General features: G+C 37.9%; 1 protein-coding gene across 1 annotated transcript in view; it reads left to right on the top strand.

Annotated features, from left to right (window-relative positions):
• The window catches only part of LOC124613049 (voltage-dependent calcium channel subunit alpha-2/delta-3), a 622,965-nt gene that overhangs the window by 422,460 nt on the left and 178,117 nt on the right, over positions 1–22,388 (top strand). Inside the window, exons 14-16 of the mRNA XM_047141624.1 lie at positions 2,242–2,383; positions 9,530–9,575; positions 9,708–9,886. Coding sequence (XP_046997580.1) covers positions 2,242–2,383; positions 9,530–9,575; positions 9,708–9,886 — 367 coding nt within the window. The remainder of the gene's footprint in view (positions 1–2,241; positions 2,384–9,529; positions 9,576–9,707; positions 9,887–22,388) is intronic.

Raw genomic sequence — 22,388 nt, 5'->3', positions numbered from 1 at the left:
TTGTGTCTGTGTATGTGCGGCTAGATATGGGTGTGTGTGCGAGTGTATACCTCTCCTTTTTCCCCCTAAGGTAAGTCTTTCCACTCCCGGGATTGAAATGACTCCTTACCCTCTCCCTTAAAACCCACATCCTTTCGTCTTTCCCTCTCCTTTCCTCTTTCCAGATGAAGCAACCGTTGGTTGCAAAAGCTTGAATTTTGTGTGTATGTTTGTGTTTGTTTGTGTGTCTATCGACCTGCCAGCGCTTTCGTTTGCTAAGTCACATCATCTTTGTTTTTAGATTTAAGTAATGATTTATATACATGAAAAATAAGTTGTGAACTGTTTTATAATCTACATATATTGAATATCAAAACAATATTGTACCATTCTAGACTGAAGATGTCATAAACTAAAAGGTGAAATGTGTCTGAAACAAAAAATATTGCAACAAGAAAAACACATTTTTTATTTACAAAACAAATATTAAATCACATTGTTTCCTTGGGAACATAGATATCCTTAAATCAACACTTCTGAGATAAATTATTCAAGAAATATGGACTGGATGGCACGGACATTGGTGTGGATGTTTTTTGCTTGCACCCACATTGCCTCAGTACATGCTATCCCTTCGGTTACCAAACATTAATGGTTACTGCACAAAGTGTTAACAGCGTTGCCACAATTCAATGAAAATTCCCTTTCATAGTTCTACTGAAAGCAGTAGGTAAATCCCCACCAGTCACTATTTGCATGACAATCTCACACAATTTAAACATGTACCATATATTGAATTCTACAGTTTTTCTATGATTAACTGCAATTGAAACGTAAGCAACTCATTAATAATCTCTTCCCTAAGCTAATTATAGTAAAATACAAATATTTGTGTTTTGTGCTTTAACATATTATATTCACTCAGTATTTGTTAGAATTTCAGTTTACAAAACAGATAAGTGACTTAAGTGAATGTTTCTCATTGAAATTCAGTAGGTATTAAGTAAGGACTAAATTTTCATGCTCAGAATGTAGACATTTTTAAGACAAATTGCAAATAGTTGTTGCCAGTTTAAGATAGTTATGCACTACAACAACCCTAGACAGTTGTTGCATTTGTGTAATATTGTGAAATAAAAATAGTGTAGTTATAATTCAGACTATTCAGTAGAAACAAAAGATAAATTGAAGCAGTGATATTGCTGAAAGATATGACCATGAGAATAGTAAAATCCTGAACAATAAACCTTGAGCTTGAAACTTTTGGGATACAAACTTTGAAAACAGAGAGAAATTCTTATGTGCTGCAGAAAAAAATAACTTTCTGCCTCTCTTGGATCAGAGGTTATGAACAGCAACTAGAATGTTCAAAAGGGAAAAAAAGGAGAATTTGACATTGAGCTCGAATTGGACTATACAACAATGGTTGACCAACTCAGCTCCTGATATCTCAATGAGTTTCACTTCTCTAAGGTAGTATGGGTAGATATATCACCATGTTACAGCAACAAACCCTAAAACCATTCTAAGGCATCCTTTTGTATTTGCAAAAATGTGCCATAACAGTCATACAACTTTCCAAAGTGATATTTGCAACAAGGCTCAGAGTAGACAAGAATCTGGTCACCATGTTCCATCCATCACTCCTAAGAATCTTCACTTTCACGTTTGGCTTCTCAACTGGGGGAAAAAGCAACCACAGCTGTCAGACCTGGATTATATTGATATATTCAATAATTGTCACCAGTGAACATGTGTTGCACAGGATGGGACTTTCCAGTGTTGACACCTTCCTATGCCTCCCAAATTCAGTGGGATAATGCATCCACTGAGAACAATTTACTGATGGTAATGTGTTTGTACAAGGTTCCTCAAATTTTCTGAAAAATGTGCTCAAAGCTATCTGTAGCTTATGTGGACACCACTTATCTGTAGATTGGCTGTACAAATAACACTGTCTTTTGTAACCATGGTCACTGAATGCCCTATGTAGTTCTCATGTTTCAGTAACAGACTGTACCAATGAAATTTTGGGTATACTCATAAACCATTGCATAAAATGAAGCACAGTTGCTAAACACTCCATGCAGCTGAATACCAAAATGTGGAGTGAGTTTTTTGCAACAGCAATTTAATGAAGAACAAATAGCTGCAAACCGTTTAATGTCAATGTAATTATTATTTCAGAACATTATATTTCTTAAAAATAAATCTGTAGCTATGTGTTAGTTTACACTGTTAGTTGGCACTTTGCTTTTGCAGAGGCGTGTCACTACTAGAAGACATAAATATTTTTATAATCCAATAGAAGGAACTCCATTCTCTCTTGGTCTTGCCATTCCAGAAGGTTATGGGATGTATGAAGTGAAAGGTGAACAGGAGTTGAAACTGCGGCCTGTAAATCGTAAGTCTTTTTTAATCACTTCATAATCTTTTCTTTGTAAACTCTATTTCTTAATATAAAATTTGTAATCTAGCAATTCTGCATGTGAAAAAATGTTTTGTGTGAGTATTTGTGTACTTAATTTCTATGTTTCTTTATATTGTTATGGGAAGACAAAACCAAAAGATGTGGGGTTAATTAAGACATCATAGAGACCATCCAAATAGAGACCCATCACACTCTAAGGTAGCTTCTGGTCATATGTTCATGCCTCCTAAAAAGAGTAAAATCTGCATATTGATACCACACACAAAAAAATAGATTTCATAAAAGAGAATAAATGATAACTTAGTATGTTTCCAAAGTCTTTTACATTTTAAGAATTCATTGAGGCTATTAACAAGTTCAAGAACAGAAATGGAGCAGTTCTGGACATATGTGCATTGGATGACAAAAATAATTTGAGCCATGGGTGAAAGTATGGTTATTAAAACTATTCAATAATCACAGTTTTCCATCCAAGATACCTGGAATACAGAGGAAAAGCAAAATTACAACAATACATAAACCAAGAAAGTATCTACTTGATCTCCAAAATTACAGATCCATCTTTCTCCTCTGCACATATTAAAACCCTAGAGTGATTAATTTTGAGTTAGTTGAATTACTGCAAAACTCAGAAAAAATTGATCATTGGAAAAGGAAAAGTTGCACATCACCCAACTTGCATTTGGCACAACATATAAAAATATTTTATAGAAGCAAAAAGTGATATGAGTTGTTTTAATTGAAGCAACTGTATCCAGTGACACTCTTGATCATCATGTTCCTTTAATTAAACAATGGAAAATCCAGGATGGAATGTGTCAATATTATGAGAAGGGAAGTTGCTACTCACCATGTAGCAGAAATGTTGAGTCGCAGATAGGCACAACAAAAAGATCTAATAATTATAGCTTTCAGCCGTTAAGGCCTTTGTCAACAATAGACAGACATACACATTATTAATCCAACATTATACATGAAAGCTTTTCTTTTCTTGTAGCAACACTATGTATATTAATTTAAACCATTACCTTTTCCTATTTGTGTGTTCGTGCTGCTTAACAGTGATGTCACTATTGGCTGACTACATCACATGTCCTATGCTCCAAATATCCGCTGTCATTGGCTAGCGAGATGGCTTGACACGAGCTACGACTGGCTTAAAAAAAATCGCATCACAATCTCGATTTCAATCCTTCAGAAAGTAACATGTTGTGTTTGGTGGAATTCGTATTTATACTTTCGTAATACGAAAATATGCAGTATACATCTTTCTAAAATGTTTTTTTTCCCCTGAGTTTCATTATTTAAAGTGCCGGGAAATTCTACGCTGGTGTATAAAACCACAACCATTGAAAGGATTAATAAGTTTTACAGTTCCAAGGAAAGGTATACTGTTACTTAACACGAAAAAGTGTATTTTCATCCAAGAGAAAGTGTATTTTTAACTGGGAAATCCGCGAATTTTTTTTCCTCATCTACGTATACACCCTGAATAATTTCTCGACTGCTAAAAGCCTCAAGCTCTGCTAAAGTGTCTACTTTAGGAGGAGCTTACTGTAGCAGGAGCTCCTTCTTTAATGCCCTTTCTTAAGTACTGCAGTGCATTATGCACAGAGGCCACGCAAAATCACTTGGGCTCCTACTGCATTCTTCGTACTAATAGCAATACTCATCCGCAGAAGACTGAGGGGCCATGCAAAATCACTGGGGCACCTACTCAATCTTCGAACTAATAGCAATATTATCAATAGCTTTATTTACTGTAAGGCATGAATGCCTTCTCCTCCTATAATAAGGTGGCATCACTAGTCTGTGTCAATGCTGCTGCAAGTGCGACTGCTCAATGACTGATGCCGTCTTAAGAGAAAAGTCGCTTATATAGCACTTCCTTATGTAACCACAGTGCGGCTTACTTGAGTTCTGCTGGGCTAAAATCCACTTCTGGTAGGTTGCTTAAGCTACACTGAGGTTAGATAAGGAAGAGCTATATAAGTGACGTTTCTCTTAAGACGCACTTGCAGCAGCATTGACACAGACTCGTGATGCTGTATTATTATAGGAGAAGGTGTTCATGCCTTACAATATATAAAGCTATTGATAATATTGCTATTAGTATGAACAATTGAGTAGGTGCCCAAGTGATTTTTCATGGCCCTTCAGTCTTTTGCAGATGTGTATTGAATTTCACACTTACAAACACAGATGCTAATGGACATGGTAACAGGTAAGTTACTGTGGCTGCAGTATGTGGTCCTAAAATAAACACTGTAGCAAGGCTGGAGACTTTTAACAGTCGTGAAATTATTGTGTATCGGACATTTCAGATATGTGAAGTCTATAACAGAGATAGAGGCACATCATATTATATGTTTACAATGCCTTTGGTTCTCAGAACAAGGACTCATTGTAAAATAAATGAGTCAGAGTCTGTGTTCATACAGTGCCAACGCATATCTTTTGTGTTATCATTCAGGCATCATTTCATAAAAAATAAAAACTATTATTTCTCTCTGCTTTGACACTGACATTATTTATGAAAAAAGTAGAACAGTCAAGCCAAGTAATGCTCAGAGAAGAATATCAAGATTTTAAACTGAAGGCTGATTCTAAATGGGTTTGCTGGGATGCAACACTGGGGAAGTCACAGAGGTCCTCTCTTCGAGTTGGACAGGATTCTCAAGCATGAGCAGCAATAGGAAATATGCAGCATTCTTTTCCAATGATCAACAAAACTATGAGTGTTGATATTGTTATAAAAAAGTAAGTATTGTTGCTAAGTAGTTGGTTCTCATTTACAGCAAAAGTAAGGATTACACTATGTCACCAATTTTTCAAGTAATATGCAGTGAATGAAAAGATGATTGTGAACTTTTCTTCATGAAAGAATTCAGTTAAATAGGATCAGGTAGTAATAGTGAGCAGGGCAGGGAACCATGAGGGGTTAATGAAGGGGTTCACAGAAGTTTTGTTGTAGGTCTTCTGTCTCGTGACTGGTTTGATGTCGCCCGCTTACCTTCCCCTCCTTTGCAAACCTCCTCATCTTAGAGTAGCACTTACACCCAACATCCTCCATTTTTGGACTTACTCCAGTGTCTGATTTTGCCTAGAGCTCCCTATAGTACCATGGAAGTTATTCCCTGATGTCTCAGCACATGTCCTATGACACTGTCCCTACTACTTTTCAGTGTTCTTCATACATTCCTTTCCCTGCAGATTCTGCAGATAACTTCCTCCATTTTTCAGTCCACCAAATTTTTTTAACGTCCTGCAATAGCACCAATTCTGCAATGGTTTGCTTATCTTATTTTCTGATTTCCTAACATTCCATGATTTGCTTCCATACTGTGTTCTAAATGTACATTCTCAGAAAATTTCCTCCTCAAATTATGGCCAATTTTTGATACTAGCAGACTTCTCTTAGCAGGTATGTCTTCTTTGCCTGTGCTAGTCTGCTTTTTATGTTCTCCTTACTTTGTCTGTTATGTATTATTTTGCTTCCAAGGTAGCAGAATTCATTCACTTTGTCTATTTCTTGGTTGCCAGTTTTGATGTTAAGTTCATCACTAATCTCATTTCTGCTACTTCTGATTACTTTTGTCATTCTTCAGTTCACTCTCATTGTATATTCTGGACTCATTAGATTATTTATTAAATTCAGCAGGTCCTGTATTCTGTACTCATTGAGTTATTTATTCCATTTGACGTGTCCTGTAGTTCTCCCTCACTTTCACTGAGAATAGCAATGTCATCAGTGAACTCTATTATTGACATTCTTTCACACTGAATTTTAATCTTACTCCTGCACCTTTCTTTTATTTCTGTCATTGCTTCTTCAACATATAGACTGATCAGCAGTAGAGAAAAGCTGCATCCCTGCCTTACACCTTTTTTTAATCTGAGCACTTCATTTTTGGTCTTCCATTCTTATTATTACACTGTACGAAATATTACAGCCAGGTTTCCTGAAATTATTTTATTGTACCATTACTAGTTTTGGGCCCAAGCCCATCATCAACTGATAGCATTGCCTTCTTTGCAAGGTTTACATTTGTGTCTTCATGGAAAGCCCTCCTTTACATAAAATTAAATCTTGCAAAGAAGTCAACACTTCCATCTGATGATGTGCTCAGGCCCAAAACTAGTAATGGTACAATAAATCATTAAAAAACGCTAGTGGCTGGCTGCCATATTTCCTACTTGTGGCTTATGACGGCAGCTGCAGTGTTCTGTAAACAAAATGGATTAAATAATTCTCATAGTTCTCTGTTGGTTTCATACATATTGTGTATTACCCATCTTTCCCTATCAAACAATGGAAAATCCAGGATGGAATGTAACAATATTTGGAAAAGGAAAGTTGCTACTCACCATATGGCAGAGATGCTGAGTCACAGATAGGCTCAACAAAAAGACTCTCACAAAGCTTTCGGCCATTAAGGCTTTCGTCAACTGTGGTGATTATATGGTGAGTAGCAAATTTCCTTTTCATAATTTTGTTACATTCCATCTTTCCCTTAATTTGCACCTATTTTTCTGAGAATAGTTAACATTTTCCATCATTTTACATTGTTAAATGCTTTTTATAGATCAACAGATTCTATGAATATGTCTTGGTTTTTCTGAAATCTAGCTTGCATTATCAAGCACATGTCAAAACTGCCTCCTGATGCCTTTAACTTTCCTGAAGTCAACCTGATTGTCAACTAACAAGTCCTAATTTTTTTCTAGTCTTCTGTAGATTATTCTTGTCAACAACTTTAAGCCATCTTTGAGATTGTGTGGATGATATTTTTCTGAATATCTGATGGCATGTCACCAGATACATAGACTCAACAAGCCAGCTTGAATAGTCACTTGGTTGGCACTCCCCCCCCCCCCCCCCCCTTTCCCAATGATTTTAGAAACTGCAAAGGAATGTTACCTATGTTTTCTACCTTATTTGATCTCATATCTTCCAGAGCTATGTTAAACTCTAATACTGGGTCCCCCATACCTTCCACATTGACTCTCACTTCTTCTTCTATCATGTCATCAGCCATTTCTTCCTGCTTATACAGGCCTTCAGTGTGCTCTTTCCATCCACCTGCTCTGTCCTTGTGTTTAACTGTGCAATCCCTTTTGCATTCATAATGTTCATGCCTTTACTTTTAATTTCAGCAAAGATTGTTCTGACTTTTCTATATGCTGAATCTGTTGTTCTGACAGCTGTTTCTTTTTTAAATTCTTCATGTTTTTTCCATTTTGCTTTGCATTTGCTGTACTTCCAATTTATTTCATTTCTATATGAATTATTTTGCTGTATTCTTGTCTTTTGCTGAACATTTTTCCTCTTCATTCTTTCATCGTTCAATTGAAGTATTTCTTCTGTTGCCCAAGGTTTCTTCACACCAGGATAAGATTAATATAATTGGGCACTGGCACTCCAAATTGGGAGCAGGCTATCATTAAGTTGGAAACCTTTTGGAGATGCTATCGAAAGTGGTCTTACAGGTGTTGGAAGGCAAGGGTTTCAATTTGGAAGATGTTAGTTGGGACTGAATACTGACATTATCTTGAGGAAGGAGCAGAACTGTTTTTAGGATGCCTTTGCCATCAAGATTTGATTCTCCAGTATTTGTTTACTGATACATAGGGCTTGGAAAAATTCAAATATTTGAAGGTCATTGTGATAGGAAGGGTGCGACCAAAGTGGAGGAAATTTTTGAGGTGGTTTCTCCATGATATTCTTGATTGAACATGAAATCTAAATGTTATAACAAATTTCTTTGGTCTGAAAATATTATCCCCATAGGTTGAGTTTCCACAATAAATGATCTAAAACTATTTAGTGAATTGAAATATTTAAAATAAAACTAATTTTTTTCATCTTGAGGATGAAATGCACTCTTGTGCCCGTTCTTGCTTGCAAATAATTTTGTTTTTGGACAGATTTTGCCATGAGCAAACATAATTTGGTCTTCTTTTTATCCAGACATCTTTGTTGAAGTTACAGCATCATCCGTGTTTTTTTTTAGTTTTCTTTCTATTGTAGGAAAATTGCTCTTTATTGTCTGTACATATAGAATTCAAAAATTGCAGTTTTTTAGAAAAGTATCCATAAATTTGGAAACAGTCAAAATTTTATATACAGACCTTGTCTACACATGCTGAGGTTATTGTGGCTTGCTGTGTTTTGTGTCTGTGTGTTGGTGTGTGTGTGGGGGGGGGGGGGAGGCTGTTTGAACATGTGCATGCACACCCACACGCGTTTGTACGTGTGCATGTGTGTGCACGTATGTGCGTATGTGTGCACATACCTGTGTTTATAGATTTGGGTCATTTGAAAGTTCTGTTAGGTCACAGAATAGAGATCCATTGCAGAGAATGTGTACTCATTTACTGTTTCATTTCCTTTGTTTTCCTTCATCTATGGGTTTGTTATGGGGGTATGTTGCTGCATTTGAGAATGTTGTGTATATGACAGTGTCTAGTAGACACCATTACTGCTGTTAGTTTTTAAGTGGCTTATGTATTTATTATTTTATAATTACTTATGTTCATTACAACACACGTAAAAGTTGCCAATTATTATCCTACTAATCAATAACTGCTGTCAGAGCTGTAATAGGTTTGCTGCAACAGAGTATGCTGTTAATGTTTACAGTGCTCTCAGTATCTCACCCATTCTTTGTGTTGTGCAATGAAGATAACACTCTCATTAAAGAGTTCGTTAATTGTTTTGATACAATATGTTCTGAAAGATAATGGGCACCAGTACATTTTAATGATGTTTAACTTGTGTCGTTAAACCCACTTAAAACTGACTTAAACAAATACAAATCTTTACGGCCTTTTATACAAGGTGCATGCAGCAGTTAGGAATACATTAAGTTTTATAAAATGCTAACCTTCTGTTGTTAATCTCCTTAGCTATCATTCAGACCATTATACATTTTATTCATTAGTGCTGAGACTCCCAGTAACAGTTAGTAGATTACCAAATTGTAAAATTATGAAAGATCTTGTCATTGTATATATCTAAATAACTTTTAATGGCACTGTTTTAAACACTATCAGAAGCAAATTACATTGATATAGAGTAGTTTTCACTCTAACTGACAAAACTTTCTTCTGTTACAGTTACAGAATTTTTCAAAGGGAACAACTGGCGAGTGCATCCAGAATGGTAATTACTGATAAGATGTCTTTTGTATGATGGTTCTAATTAATGTAATGAATTGACAGTGTGTTCTTCGACCTTTTGTGTTCACAATCCAGTTTGGTGTTTCCGTAATGAAGGCCATACTTTGATTTTCAGGGTTTACTGTGAATACAACTATGCCTCTGAAAATACATTTAAAACACCTGAAGAACAGGTGCTCCATTTTTTGTCAAGAACTCGTAAGCCTGGATGGAAATGGATGTCACTGAGGCCAAGATCACCACTCAGAGATGGGCATCCTAATATGAAGAAAATGGAGAAGGACTCATATTTCTGTAAGTGTATGTCCCTGAAAATGAATTTTGACATTTAACATGCAAAGAACCAAACTAGCAGTGATAATTATTCTGTAATCAGTCAGATTTCAAATGTCTTGAGGCAGTGAAAAGTATCTAAAATAGTGACAGAGTGAAATGTCACAAAATTATGCTGTACGTTACATGTACAGTGGAAACACTGTAAAAAGCAAAAATTAAATTATTAAAAAATGAGTGAATGGAACTGCAATAAGTGAAAACTATTACATGAATGAAGGCAGAAACATAAAATAATTTGCAGTAGCAATGATGTGAAGATTTAAAGTTCAAAGAAGCAAGAAAGGAGGATGGAGAGTTTAACATTCTGCTGATGACAAGATCATTATCAGCAGAGCATAAGCTCGACCTAGGGAATGAAACTGGCTACAACCTTTTCAAAGGAATCAACCCAGTATTTGCATGAAACAGTTAACATAACAGTGGCAAACCTTAGTCTGGGTGGTGGAAGGGGGATTTGAACTGCCATCCTCCCAAGTATGCATCCAATCTCTTAACTATTGTGACACTTGGGTGAAGTGAAGTTCATTGAAAAGAGAGTGTATAGTAAAAGATAAAAAATTGTTAACAAAGTTGGACATATGAGTGCTTACATTGAATCAAAAGAGTTTTATATAGAATTTTCTCCTTTGCCCAACTCCAAATCATGGAAGTAAGTAAATGTCTGAATGATGTCAGAATGAAAGTAAAGTATACATTCCAGTACAGAGTGAAAAATTGTCGTGCGCAGAAGGTCTGTGCAAGACCTCTAGGTGTTACAAGTGACCAATACCTGTCTGCTCTGGGCTACTACTGCAAGATAGGTAACAATGCATCCTTTTGTAGAGACACGTGTATTGAACTCAGCTTTTTAGGAAAATTTAGAAAGGAAATTCCAAGTAACGAATGCTGAAGTCGAGTAATTAGCTATTTTCTGTTATTAATTACAAACAGCTATACAAGAACTGTGTAGGCACTGCACAGGAGCTGTGCAAATTTCAAGTCCTAAAGGGGTATAGGGCCACCAGTACTAACTTAAGAGGAGCGAGCCATGAAATGCAAAATCCCATGTGACACTAGTTGGGAATTGACTGTCACAGATTCTGCATATCTGTACTTGCTGCTTTATGTTATAAAAAATCATGAGATTTCATAGACTACTTTGTTGTCTTAGTTTCCCACTGATGAACCAAAGTCTACCACCTGCTTTACCTTATGTAATTATTTAATTTAATATCCCTATAAATTATTACACTTGGGTATTTATATGAGTTGACTGATACAGTTATGACTCATTGATATTGTAATCATAGGATACTACATTTTTTAGTTTTGTAAAATTCACAATTTTATGTTTCTGCATGTTGCCAATCTTTGCACCACTTTTAAATCTTATCAAGATTTGATTGAATATTTCTGAAGTGTATTTCAGACATTATTTCATTATATAAAAGGTGTCCCATATTGATTTACACTTTATTTTTCCCATCATTCATGGTGCACTACTTGACTCATCATTACAGTTGCTAGTATGCAGTACTTTGGTCTAACTGCAGGTGGCATGCCAAGCAGTAGCATTAATAATCGTATTAAAAGACAGTCCTAGATTGCAGAACTGTAGTTATTGTCTCAAAAATGACATGTTTCAGCCAGGTAGGGCATCATCAGGTTATCTCGTGTAATGTTGGTCATAAATCATAGCAACACAGACTAAGACCACACACATAAACTAAAAACTTGGTCCTGGAACAAGATGCCAGTGGCTGATCCATGCTCACACACATTATATACAGCGTCAGTAGATGTAGTCCCTGCACAGTGCAGCCCATTTTTCCACCTGCTATCATTATTGAGAAAATAGCATGAGGTGTGGCAGTGAAGGACAGCACTGGATGCCGTGGTTTCCATGGGAGGAGGGTGTATACTCTGAGGATATTCTCAGGCAGTTGGTGGTAGTGTATGGAGGCTGTGAACCATCATGAAAATCACTTCTGTATGAGTTGAAGAACCACAGGTACCATTGCTAAAATGAGGTTCCAGGTACTTCCACACCCACCATATCCTTCTAACTTGGCCACTTTAACTTATGTAGGCTTTCCTCAAACCACTTTTTTGGAGTCTGTTCACCAAGTTCAGGACAGCTGCTCAAAGGTCCAGGAAGTCTGTGATTGATGTCTGTGCAGATGTCTCTTCAAAGCCCTAAAAAGGTGGCAATCAAAATGGGCCAGATCAGTCAAATACAATTGGTGTGGCACTACTTGGAGCCCCATTTCAGCAATGGCAGCCATAGTTTTTCAACTCATGTGGGACAAATGTTGTCATGTTGCAAGAGTACTTATCATGATGGTGCACACTCTCCACAAACTGCCACCAATTGTCTGTGAATATCCTTAGTTTTTACACCCTACTTCTACAGAAAACATGTAGTCCAGCATTGTCCTTGTGATAATACCCCATGTTGTTCACTCATGTAATAACAGTAGTTGGGAAATGGGCTTTACTGTGGATGGATTACACTTCTAGTGATTTTTCCTGCCACCTATGGTTAGACAAAAATACTTCATACCTGCAACTGTAATGAGAGTCAAATGGTGCACTATGAATGATGAGAAAAAATAAAGTGTAAATCAATATTGAATATCCCTGGTAGGTAGCCATGTCATCTGCAAAAAGTCTGAGGTTACTGTTAATAATGTCTGTAACATTATTAATATTCAACAAAAACTGTGAGGGGCCCAACGTATAAAATTGTATGAGGCACAAAAGTAGACTACAATCCATGCTACAGTGTAAAATACATTTCTCACAGCACTCACTGTTTGAAAATATACACTGTATTTTAATAAAATTAACAAGAAAAGCCTGTCCAATTCTACATGAAGTTTGAGGACATAATTTTTCAAAGCAAATTTATCTGAGGCAATGACACAAATGGTTTTTCTACAGTGTAGGACAGAGTTTAACAATCTACAGATCCTGAGCACAAGTACCTGTGCCTGCTTGGGCACTTGCACTTCCTCACAAGCAGATTAAAAGTCATAGTAGTGTCAGTGAAACAAAATCCATCATTCAGAACAAACCAAATACAAATGTAAATAAGTTGCTGGATGTAACCTCCACAGAAAACAAAAATACACACAGCAGGAAGTGAACAACTAGCAAGGACCCAGAAGAAATTCAACAGTAGCAGGCATACAGGGGTGCAGGGTTACAAACTGGCTAAAACCACTGCAGACACAGCAAAAGGAATAAACTGTAATAAAAACAACTGTGCTACAAACTGGAAAAACTGGTGAACAGTATAGGTTTACTTTGAAGCCTACTATGCAAACGTTCGAAAATTTCAATACTGAAAACAGAAACAAAGTTATAATAGAAACTTCCTGGCAGACTAAAACTGTCTGCCAGACTGAGACTCGAACTTGGGACCTTTACTTTTGTGAGCAAGTTCTCTACCATAGAGACAAATGCTCTCTACCTTAGAGCACTTGTCCGCGAAAGGCTAAGGTCCCAATTTCGAGTCTTGGCCCAGTACACAGTTTTAATCTGCCAGCAAGTTTTACATCAGCTCACACTCCCCTGCAGAGTGAAAATCTCATTCAGGAAACAACCCCCAGGCTGTGGCTAAGCCATGTTTCCACAATATCCTTTCTTCGAGGAGTGCTGGTTCTGCAAGGTTCACAGGAGAGCTTCTGTGAAGTCTGGAAGGTAGGAGATGAGGGGCCATCAGAAGTAAAGCTGTGAGGATGGAGCATGAATCATGCTTGGGTAGCTCTGATGATAGAGCACTTATCTGTGAAAGGCAAAAGTCCCGAGTTTGGGTCTCAGTCTGGCAGGCACACAGTTTTAATCTACCAGGCGGTTTCATATCTGTACACACTGCTCTGCGGAGTGAAAATCTCATTCTGGAATGTCATAATAGGCACTGGCAATGAAAAATGATGAATGCCATATAGCAAAGAAGAGCCTGGTTTCACCTTAGCAAACTAAGAGGTGGCATCATAACTAATACTGTAACTAGCTTCTTACAAAATACTTTCCAAAGTCAGAACAGTTTTACAGTTGAAAAATTAAAATGAAGGTATCAAATAATAGATTCAATATTGGTATTCATTTCAACTTAAAAATATATAACAATGGACAAAGATGTAAAAATATATAATAATGGACAAAGATGTAAAAATATATAATAATGGACAAAGACGTAGGCCCAAGAATGTTGTTTTAGTATCCCTGCCAGCAGATGTCCCGAAGGAAGCAAGTGAAATGGCATGGGTAGAACAGAGGAGTAAAGCCTGCCTTGAAGGGTGCACACATCGCAACGTATCGTGAGTGGCAGTAAGCGAAGTGGGCAGTGCTCCTTGGAGTTAGACTGCAGTGGCCATAGCCTAACACTTGTGCTGAGAGTTGACATGTGCTCAGGCGTGGCCAAGCGGTTCTAGGCGCTACAGTCAGGAACTGCGTGACCGCTGCGGTCGCAGGTTTGGATCCTGCCTCGGGCATGGATGTGTGTGATGTCCTTAGGTTAGTTAGGTTTAAGTAGTTCTAAGTTCTAGAGGACTGATGATCTCAGAAGTTAAGTCCCATAGTGCTCAGAGCCATTTGAACCATTTTTTTGTGCTCAGTCATTAGGCGTCCTTGCCAGCCATGTGCTGATTTATTGTCATGTACTTATCTCTATGGGTATGCGCACTCCACTTCCAATAATTCAATTTGCATGGTGAGTAAATTCCATTCAAAGGTTTCTGTTCCCCAGTTGGTACCAAGTCATGCCAACTTTGTCAAGTAGTGGAGTTGCCACATCTTCTGCAGGTACTAGTTGATAAGACATTTTTTATTCCAGAGGATGCCTAGTGATCCAGTGAGATAAACGGCGAAGGCCAAAAATATTCCAGTAGCGAAGGAAATGTGAGCACTGAAAATATGCAAGCTAAGTTACACACAGTGTAAATGTACAGTGTCTTAGGGAAAAAGGGTTTCATTATCGTCATTTGTTGCGGAAGTGAGATGCAATGTATTGTGTACCTTATATATTTGAATAATCCACACCCTCAAATTATCCACATACCCTAATTTTGATGGAAGTAAAAATTTTTTTCTTTAATTTGTTTTCTTTACCAAAAAAAGTTCTAGAATAATGATTATGTGTTCAAAATTACGTATAATATCCACTAGTTTGAAGAAATGTGTCATAATCTTCACCTGCTGTTGGACAGGTTGATAAATTATTAAAACACAACTGATTCAGCAGTGTATAGCTGGCCAGTCAGCAGGCCTGCCGGCTGGCCTATTATCTGGGCGGCCAGCCGGGTAACATTATCCCTGCCAGCTTACTGTAGGTCTAGCTACAGTAGCAACAAAAAGAAATGTGAATTACCATGTTTAAGAGTTTAATGTTAATACCATATGTGCAATAAAATATTTTAGTCAGTACATATGCTCCCTTACCTCTCTATTCATCATTACTTTCATAATCATCACTAGTGGGAGAATAATTGTTGTTGTCATCATCTTCCCATTGAGTGTTGTCCACTATTTCATACAGTGAATTTGTGATACCACATTTTTTGAAGGATTTTTCCACCAGTGGTTGCTGAATGGAGTCCCATGCATGTTTCACCCACTCACAAATCTGGGACAAATCCAGGCGTTTGATGTTTTCACTCGGTGTGAACTTGTGGTTTTCATCAGCCATCTATTGTGTGTATCACTGTTTAAGTGCAGCTTTGAATGGCTGGTTTATACACACATCTAATGGTTGTAGGATGGATGTTAGGCCTTCAGGGATAATGACTAGTTCAGTTTTCCCTTTTTGTATCATAATTTGTCTTGCACTTCCTTAGTTGTATGTCCATGGAAGCTGTCCAGGACCAACGTATTACGGGAATTCAGTAACGCATGAGGGCGAGATTGCCAAGCGTGTGTCACCCAGTCAATCACATGGCCATTGTCCATTGACCCTTTTAGATTCACTCTCACTAATATGCCTTTCAGTGGTGTTTGCATAATAGTTTCCTTTTAAATATTGCATAAGGTGGTAGCTTTAGTCCATCTCCAATTACACACAACATCACTGTACACCCTTGCCTCTCACTGCCACCAGTTCATATCATGATGTTGGATTCTCCTCTCGTGTTCACAATGTTGTCAAGCGACATCTCAAAATAGACTGGCATTTGATCTGCGTTACCAGTTTGTGATAATATACAGGACTGTTAGCATCACAGATTTATCACGTTACGATGAAAATGCACCATTTTTTCCCCATAATTGCCTGGAAGCTGTTGAGTGATGGTAGTTTTCCTCCAGAATCCTAATCTATTTCAGTTGAATAATCTTGATAGCCATCCCTGGCTAATTTTGAAGCTGGTAATGCTTAGTTATTTGGATTTAAGTTGGCAAATTTCACTCATCACCGAGCCATCCCTGGCTAATTTTGAAGCTGGTAATGCTTAGTTATTTGGATTTAAGTTGGCAAATTTCACTCATCACCGTGCATCCATTTTGCCGCTTCTCATCTACAGAGCCTTTTTTTGAGGTCCGGATGCTTCACTTTTTGTTGCAAAATGCCTGGCAATTACCCTTAGTTTCTTGAAGCAATGTTTTGTTTTTTTTGCCACATGTGAATACAACTCTCACTCATGTTGTACTTTCTTCCCACTGCACAGTTTCCAATGTTCTCAGCTTCTTCAATAATTTTCAGTTTTTCTTTAGCAGTGTACAAGTGACAAATGAGAACTTGTAGCCATAATTAACAAGTTTGAAGAAGTTGATAATCCTTCACTTCTAACGTGATACTGATGTGTCACAGACTGAGGCCACAATAATGCAATAGTATAATGGGATCTATTGTTGGAGGCAGAGCAGTACCAACCTTCAGTTGTATACGGTATGTGAACACTGTCTAGCCCATTGAGAAACAGGATACTACAGACATATTGAATATGCATGGTATAAGGAAACTTCTAACCATGGTGTTGTGTCTGTGTATGCAAATAGTGAGCTCAGAGACAATACAATTGTTGTAAATAACTTGTGAATGACCTTCCCAGGTGACACTGCCTTATCGTAGGCACCTTCAGTGCTGGGCTGGATGATTTGTGTGCTTTGATGAGGTTGAGAGCCATAGCATAGCTACTGGCAGGGTCACCCAAGCTGGAGTGGTCTCGACAGTGGAGCCAGACGGAGTGTGTCCCACATCATAGGGTAGGGGTGACTCTACAGCCTAGGTCATCAACCCCTCTAGGGGAGCTAACCCTGGTCCTCCAGATTGGGGGTTGAGTGCAGGATTGATACCCCTGGGTTGTAAAAAATCTGTTATTGCAAATAATTCAACAAGAAATGCCAGACTGCCCCTATATAGACAAACTGTGCTAGGAAACAGGAATATGTATTTATTGGTGCTTAAATTTGGAACATGGAACATGTGTACGCTGTTGCAAACAGGAGCAATGAATAGTATTGCAGAAGAGATACTAAGGTATAGAATGGGAGTTGTTGAAGTGCGGGAAATCAGGTGGAAGTGAAGAGGAGAGATTTATAAACAGAAATTCTCCGTGTACTGTTCAGAAAAAGACAAAAGACAAGGGGAGTTTGGAGTTGGGTTTATAGTCTCCAAGGATATGCATAGATCAGTTATTGCTTTGACGCCATGTAATGAAAGAATATGTACTCTGTGTATGACAGACAAATTTCACAATGTGACCTTTGTGGATGTATATGCACCAACAGAAGAATCAGATGAAAATACTGTGGACATCTTCTATGATCAACTACAGAAGATGTGTGACAGGATACCCAGATATGATTCCAAAATAGTTCTTGGTGACTATAATACAAAACTAGGAAAGGAAGAGGCGTTCAGAAATGTGTTTGCTAAGAAAAGTCTGCATGATGAAACTAATAATAATGGTAAGAGGTTTGTGCAGTTTGTTTCTGCAGACAAGTTGAAGGCAGTAAATACCTGTTTCACAAGGAAAAATATGTACAAAGGGACATGGAAAATATGAGGAACAAATGAAGCAAACCAAATAGACCATATAGTGATATCAAAGAGATGAGCATCTGATTGGAAAATGTGCACACTTTTCTGAGGAGCTAATTCTGATTTGACTATTACCTAGTAGGAGCCAAAATGAGACAGAAACTTGCCATGGTTGGCAGAGGAAGTAGTACCAGAGTAAAGGAATGGAATATAGAGCAACTGAAAGATATGTCTACTGTTCTGGAGTACCAGAACAAATTGAGACGGGAGTTACAAACAAAAGATGGTGGAGATGATATGGACGAAGAATGTAACTCTATTAAAGATGTCATTAAGACAACAGAAGTGAGGAGACTTAGGAATGAAGACTGGTATGATGTTGAATGCAGACAGGCAGTGTAACAGAAGAAGGAAGCATGTCTGAAATGCTTGCGGTGGAATACTAGACCAAAAAGGCATTATATAATGAAAAGAGAATAGAGGCAGAATGGTATGCAGGAGGGAAAAAAGGGAAGCCGTGAAGAGAAAGGTAGAGGAGGTGGAATAGCACTACCAAAGGAATGAAAACGGAAAATTCTACAAGAAAATTAAAGAACTCAAGAATATAGACCAAAAATAACAGCTTGTAAGGACAAAGAGGGAAATTTGCTGACAGATAAACAAAATGTTCTGGATGGGTGGAGAGAATACTTGAAGGGAATTTTGGAAGGCAATCCTACCAGGAATAAACAGCCACTCTATTATACCATCGACCCAGAAATAGAGGAACCGACATTAGAGGAAGTACGAAAGGCAGTGTATTGTTTAAAAATTGGGGGCACTGATCCTCATAAGTGGATCTACAAATTATTAAGTTGATATGGAATCCCAGAAGAATAGATCAATACACAAGAAAGGAGACAAGACCTGCTGCTCAAATTACTGAGGAATTACCCTGCTGAATGTAACCTACAAGATCTTCTCTAGTAGACACATGAAGAAAAGTTTTGCATCACCTCGGTTCCAAGAGTTCCTATCCTTGTAACTGCCCCCAGTGTAAAACCTGTCCCATGCACCCTCCCACCACCACCTACTCCAGTCCTGTAACCCAGAAGGTGTACACGATCAAAGGCAGAGCCACGTGTGAAAGCACCCACGTGATTTACCAACTGACCTGCCTACACTGTGATGCATTTTATGTGGGAATGACCAGCAACAAACTGTCCATTCGCATGAATGGACACAGGCAGACAGTGTTTGTTGGTAATGAGGATCACCCTGTGGCTAAACATGCCTTGGTGCATGGCCAGCACATCTTGGCACAGTGTTACACCGTCCGGGTTATCTGGATACTTCCCACCAACACCAACCTATCCGAACTCCGGAGATGGGAACTTGCTCTTCAATATATCCTCTCTTCCCGTTACCCACCAGGCCTCAATCTCCGCTAATTTCAAGTTGCCGCCACTCATACCTCACCTGTCATTCAACAACATCTTTGCCTCTGCACTTCTGCCTCGACTGACATCTCTGCCCAAACTCTTTGTCTTTAAATATGTCTGCTTGTGTCTGTATATGTGTGGATGGATATGCGTGTGTGTGCGAGTGTATACCCGTCCTTTTTTCCCCCTAAGGTAAGTCTTTCCGCTCCCGGGATTGGAATGACTCCTTACCCTCTCCCTTAAAACCCACATCCTTTCGTCTTTCCCTCTCCTTCCCTCTTTCCTGATGAGGCAACAGTTTGTTCGAAAGCTTGAATTTTGTGTGTATGTTTGTGTTTGTTTGTGTGTCTATCGACCTGCCAGCGCTTTCGTTTGGTAAGTCACATCATCTTTGTTTTATATATATATATATATATATATATATATATATATATATATATATATATATATATATATATATATATATAGTTATAATAGAGGGAAACATTCCACATAGGAAATATATATCTAAAAACAAAGGTGATGTGACTTACCAAATGAAAGTGCTGGCAGGTCGACAGACACAAACAAACACAAACATACACACAAAATTCAAGCTTTCGCAACAAACTGTTGCCTCATCAGGAAAGAGGGAAGGAGAGGGAAAGACGAAAGGAAGTGGGTTTTAAGGGAGAGGGTAAGGAGTCATTCCAATCCCGGGAGCGGAAAGACTTACCTTAGGGGGAAAAAAGGACGGGTATACACTCGCACACACACACACATATCCATCCACACATATACAGACACAAGCAGACATATTTAAAGACTTTGTCTTTAAATATGTCTGCTTGTGTCTGTATATGTGTGGATGGATATGTGTGTGTGTGTGCGAGTGTATACCCGTCCTTTTTTCCCCCTAAGGTAAGTCTTTCCGCTCCCGGGATTGGAATGACTCCTTACCCTCTCCCTTAAAACCCACTTCCTTTCGTCTTTCCCTCTCCTTCCCTCTTTCCTGATGAGGCAACAGTTTGTTGCGAAAGCTTGAATTTTGTGTGTATGTTTGTGTTTGTTTGTGTCTGTCGACCTGCCAGCACTATATATATATATATATATATATATATATATATATATATATATATATATCTAAAAAGAAAGATGATGAAACTTACCAAACAAAAGCGCTGGCAGGTCGATAGACACACAAACAAACACAAACATACACACAAAATTCTAGCTTTCGCAACCAATGGTTGCCTCGTCAGGAAAGAGGGAAGGAGAAGGAAAGACAAAAGGATATGGGTTTTAAGGGAGAGGGTAAGGAGTCATTCCAATCCCGGGAGCGGAAAGACTTACCTTAGGGGGAAAAAAGGACAGGTATACACTCGCACACACACACATATCCATCCACACATACACAGACACAAGCAGACATTGTGTCTGTGTATGTGTGGATGGATATGTGTGTGTGTGCGAGTGTATACCTGTCCTTTTTTCCCCCTAAGGTAAGTCTTTCCGCTCCCGGGATTGGAATGACTCCTTACCCTCTCCCTTAAAACCCATATCCTTTTGTCTTTCCTTCTCCTTCCCTCTTTCCTGACGAGGCAACCATTGGTTGCGAAAGCTAGAATTTTGTGTGTATGTTTGTGTTTGTTTGTGTGTCTATCGACCTGCCAGCGCTTTTGTTTGGTAAGTTTCATCATCTTTCTTTTTAGATATATTTTTCCCACGTGGAATGTTTCCCTCTATTTTATATATATATATATATATATATATATATATATATATATATATATATATATATATATATATATGTGTCTGTATATGTGTGGATGGATATGTGTGTGTGTATATATATATATATATATATATGTGTCTGCTTGTGTTTGTATATGTGTGGATGGATATGTGTGTGTGTGCGAGTGTATACCTCTCCTTTTTCCCCCTAAGGCAAGTCTTTCCGCACCCGGGATTGGAATGACTCCTTACCCTCTCCCTTAAAACCCACTTCCTTTCGTCTTTCCCTCTCCTTCCCTCTTTCCTGATGAGGCAACAGTCTGTTGCGAAATGTTGAATTTTGTGTGTATGTATGTGTCTGTTTGTGTTTCTATCGACCTGCCAGCGCTTTCGTATGGTAAGTCACATCATCTTCGTTTTTAAATATATATATATATATATATATATATATATATATATATATATATATATATATATGCCATAATAAAGAACCAAACATAATACAGTACTGGTACTGAAAATTTACATCCCAAAAACCTCACTGAAAAGCTGAATATTAGTTCGAGGCATACTGCACTGGGAATCTTGACATAGGAATGTGCACTTTAAATATGCACTTCAAATGTGCACATTTCAGTATGTGTCACGAAATTCTGATGCTCTTGGAATATCCTCTGATGTCTTGTTTCTTTTATGACGTAATGTAAGATCTTTTAATGTTTAACACATACGAACATGTGGGCCTCCTACGTCATCGTAGCTGCGCAAGCGTGGCGGCACCTGTTACCTGGCGCACTCTGGCAGCTGCTGAAATGAACCTATTTCTAACAGGTTGTGGGAAAATATTGCGGATGATGGTTTGAAAACTGTTACTTTCAAAGTAAATTTCCTTTTACACAAGTTGAACTATGAGCGAGAATTTATGTCGTTATTGAAATTTTACTGGCACATTTGTGTGATATATCTTAAAATGTAATACGCTCATAAAAGACCAACATTATATTTGAAAGCTTAGCTTCTCTTCCAGTGTATTAACCTTAGAAACCAATATCATATGTGAAAGCTTTGCTTTTCTTGTAGCAACTCTATGTAAATTAATTTAAACCATTAACATTTCCTGTTTATGTGTTCACACTACTTAACAGTGATGTTGCTATTGGCTGACTACATCACGTGTCCTAAGCTCTGAATAACCGCTGTCATCGGCTGGTGAGATCAAGTGGCGTGAGCTATGACTGGCTTACAAAAGCACATCGCAATCTTGATTTCTATGCTTTGGAAAGTAAAATGCAGTGTTTGGTGGAAATCGAATTTATACTTTTGTAATACAAAAATGTGCAGTGTACATGTGGCTGTACATCAAAGA

This window comes from Schistocerca americana, chromosome 4 (genome assembly GCF_021461395.2).
Source record: "Schistocerca americana isolate TAMUIC-IGC-003095 chromosome 4, iqSchAmer2.1, whole genome shotgun sequence".
Taxonomy (NCBI): domain Eukaryota; kingdom Metazoa; phylum Arthropoda; class Insecta; order Orthoptera; family Acrididae; genus Schistocerca; species Schistocerca americana.
This window is presented reverse-complemented; position numbering and strand designations above follow the sequence as displayed.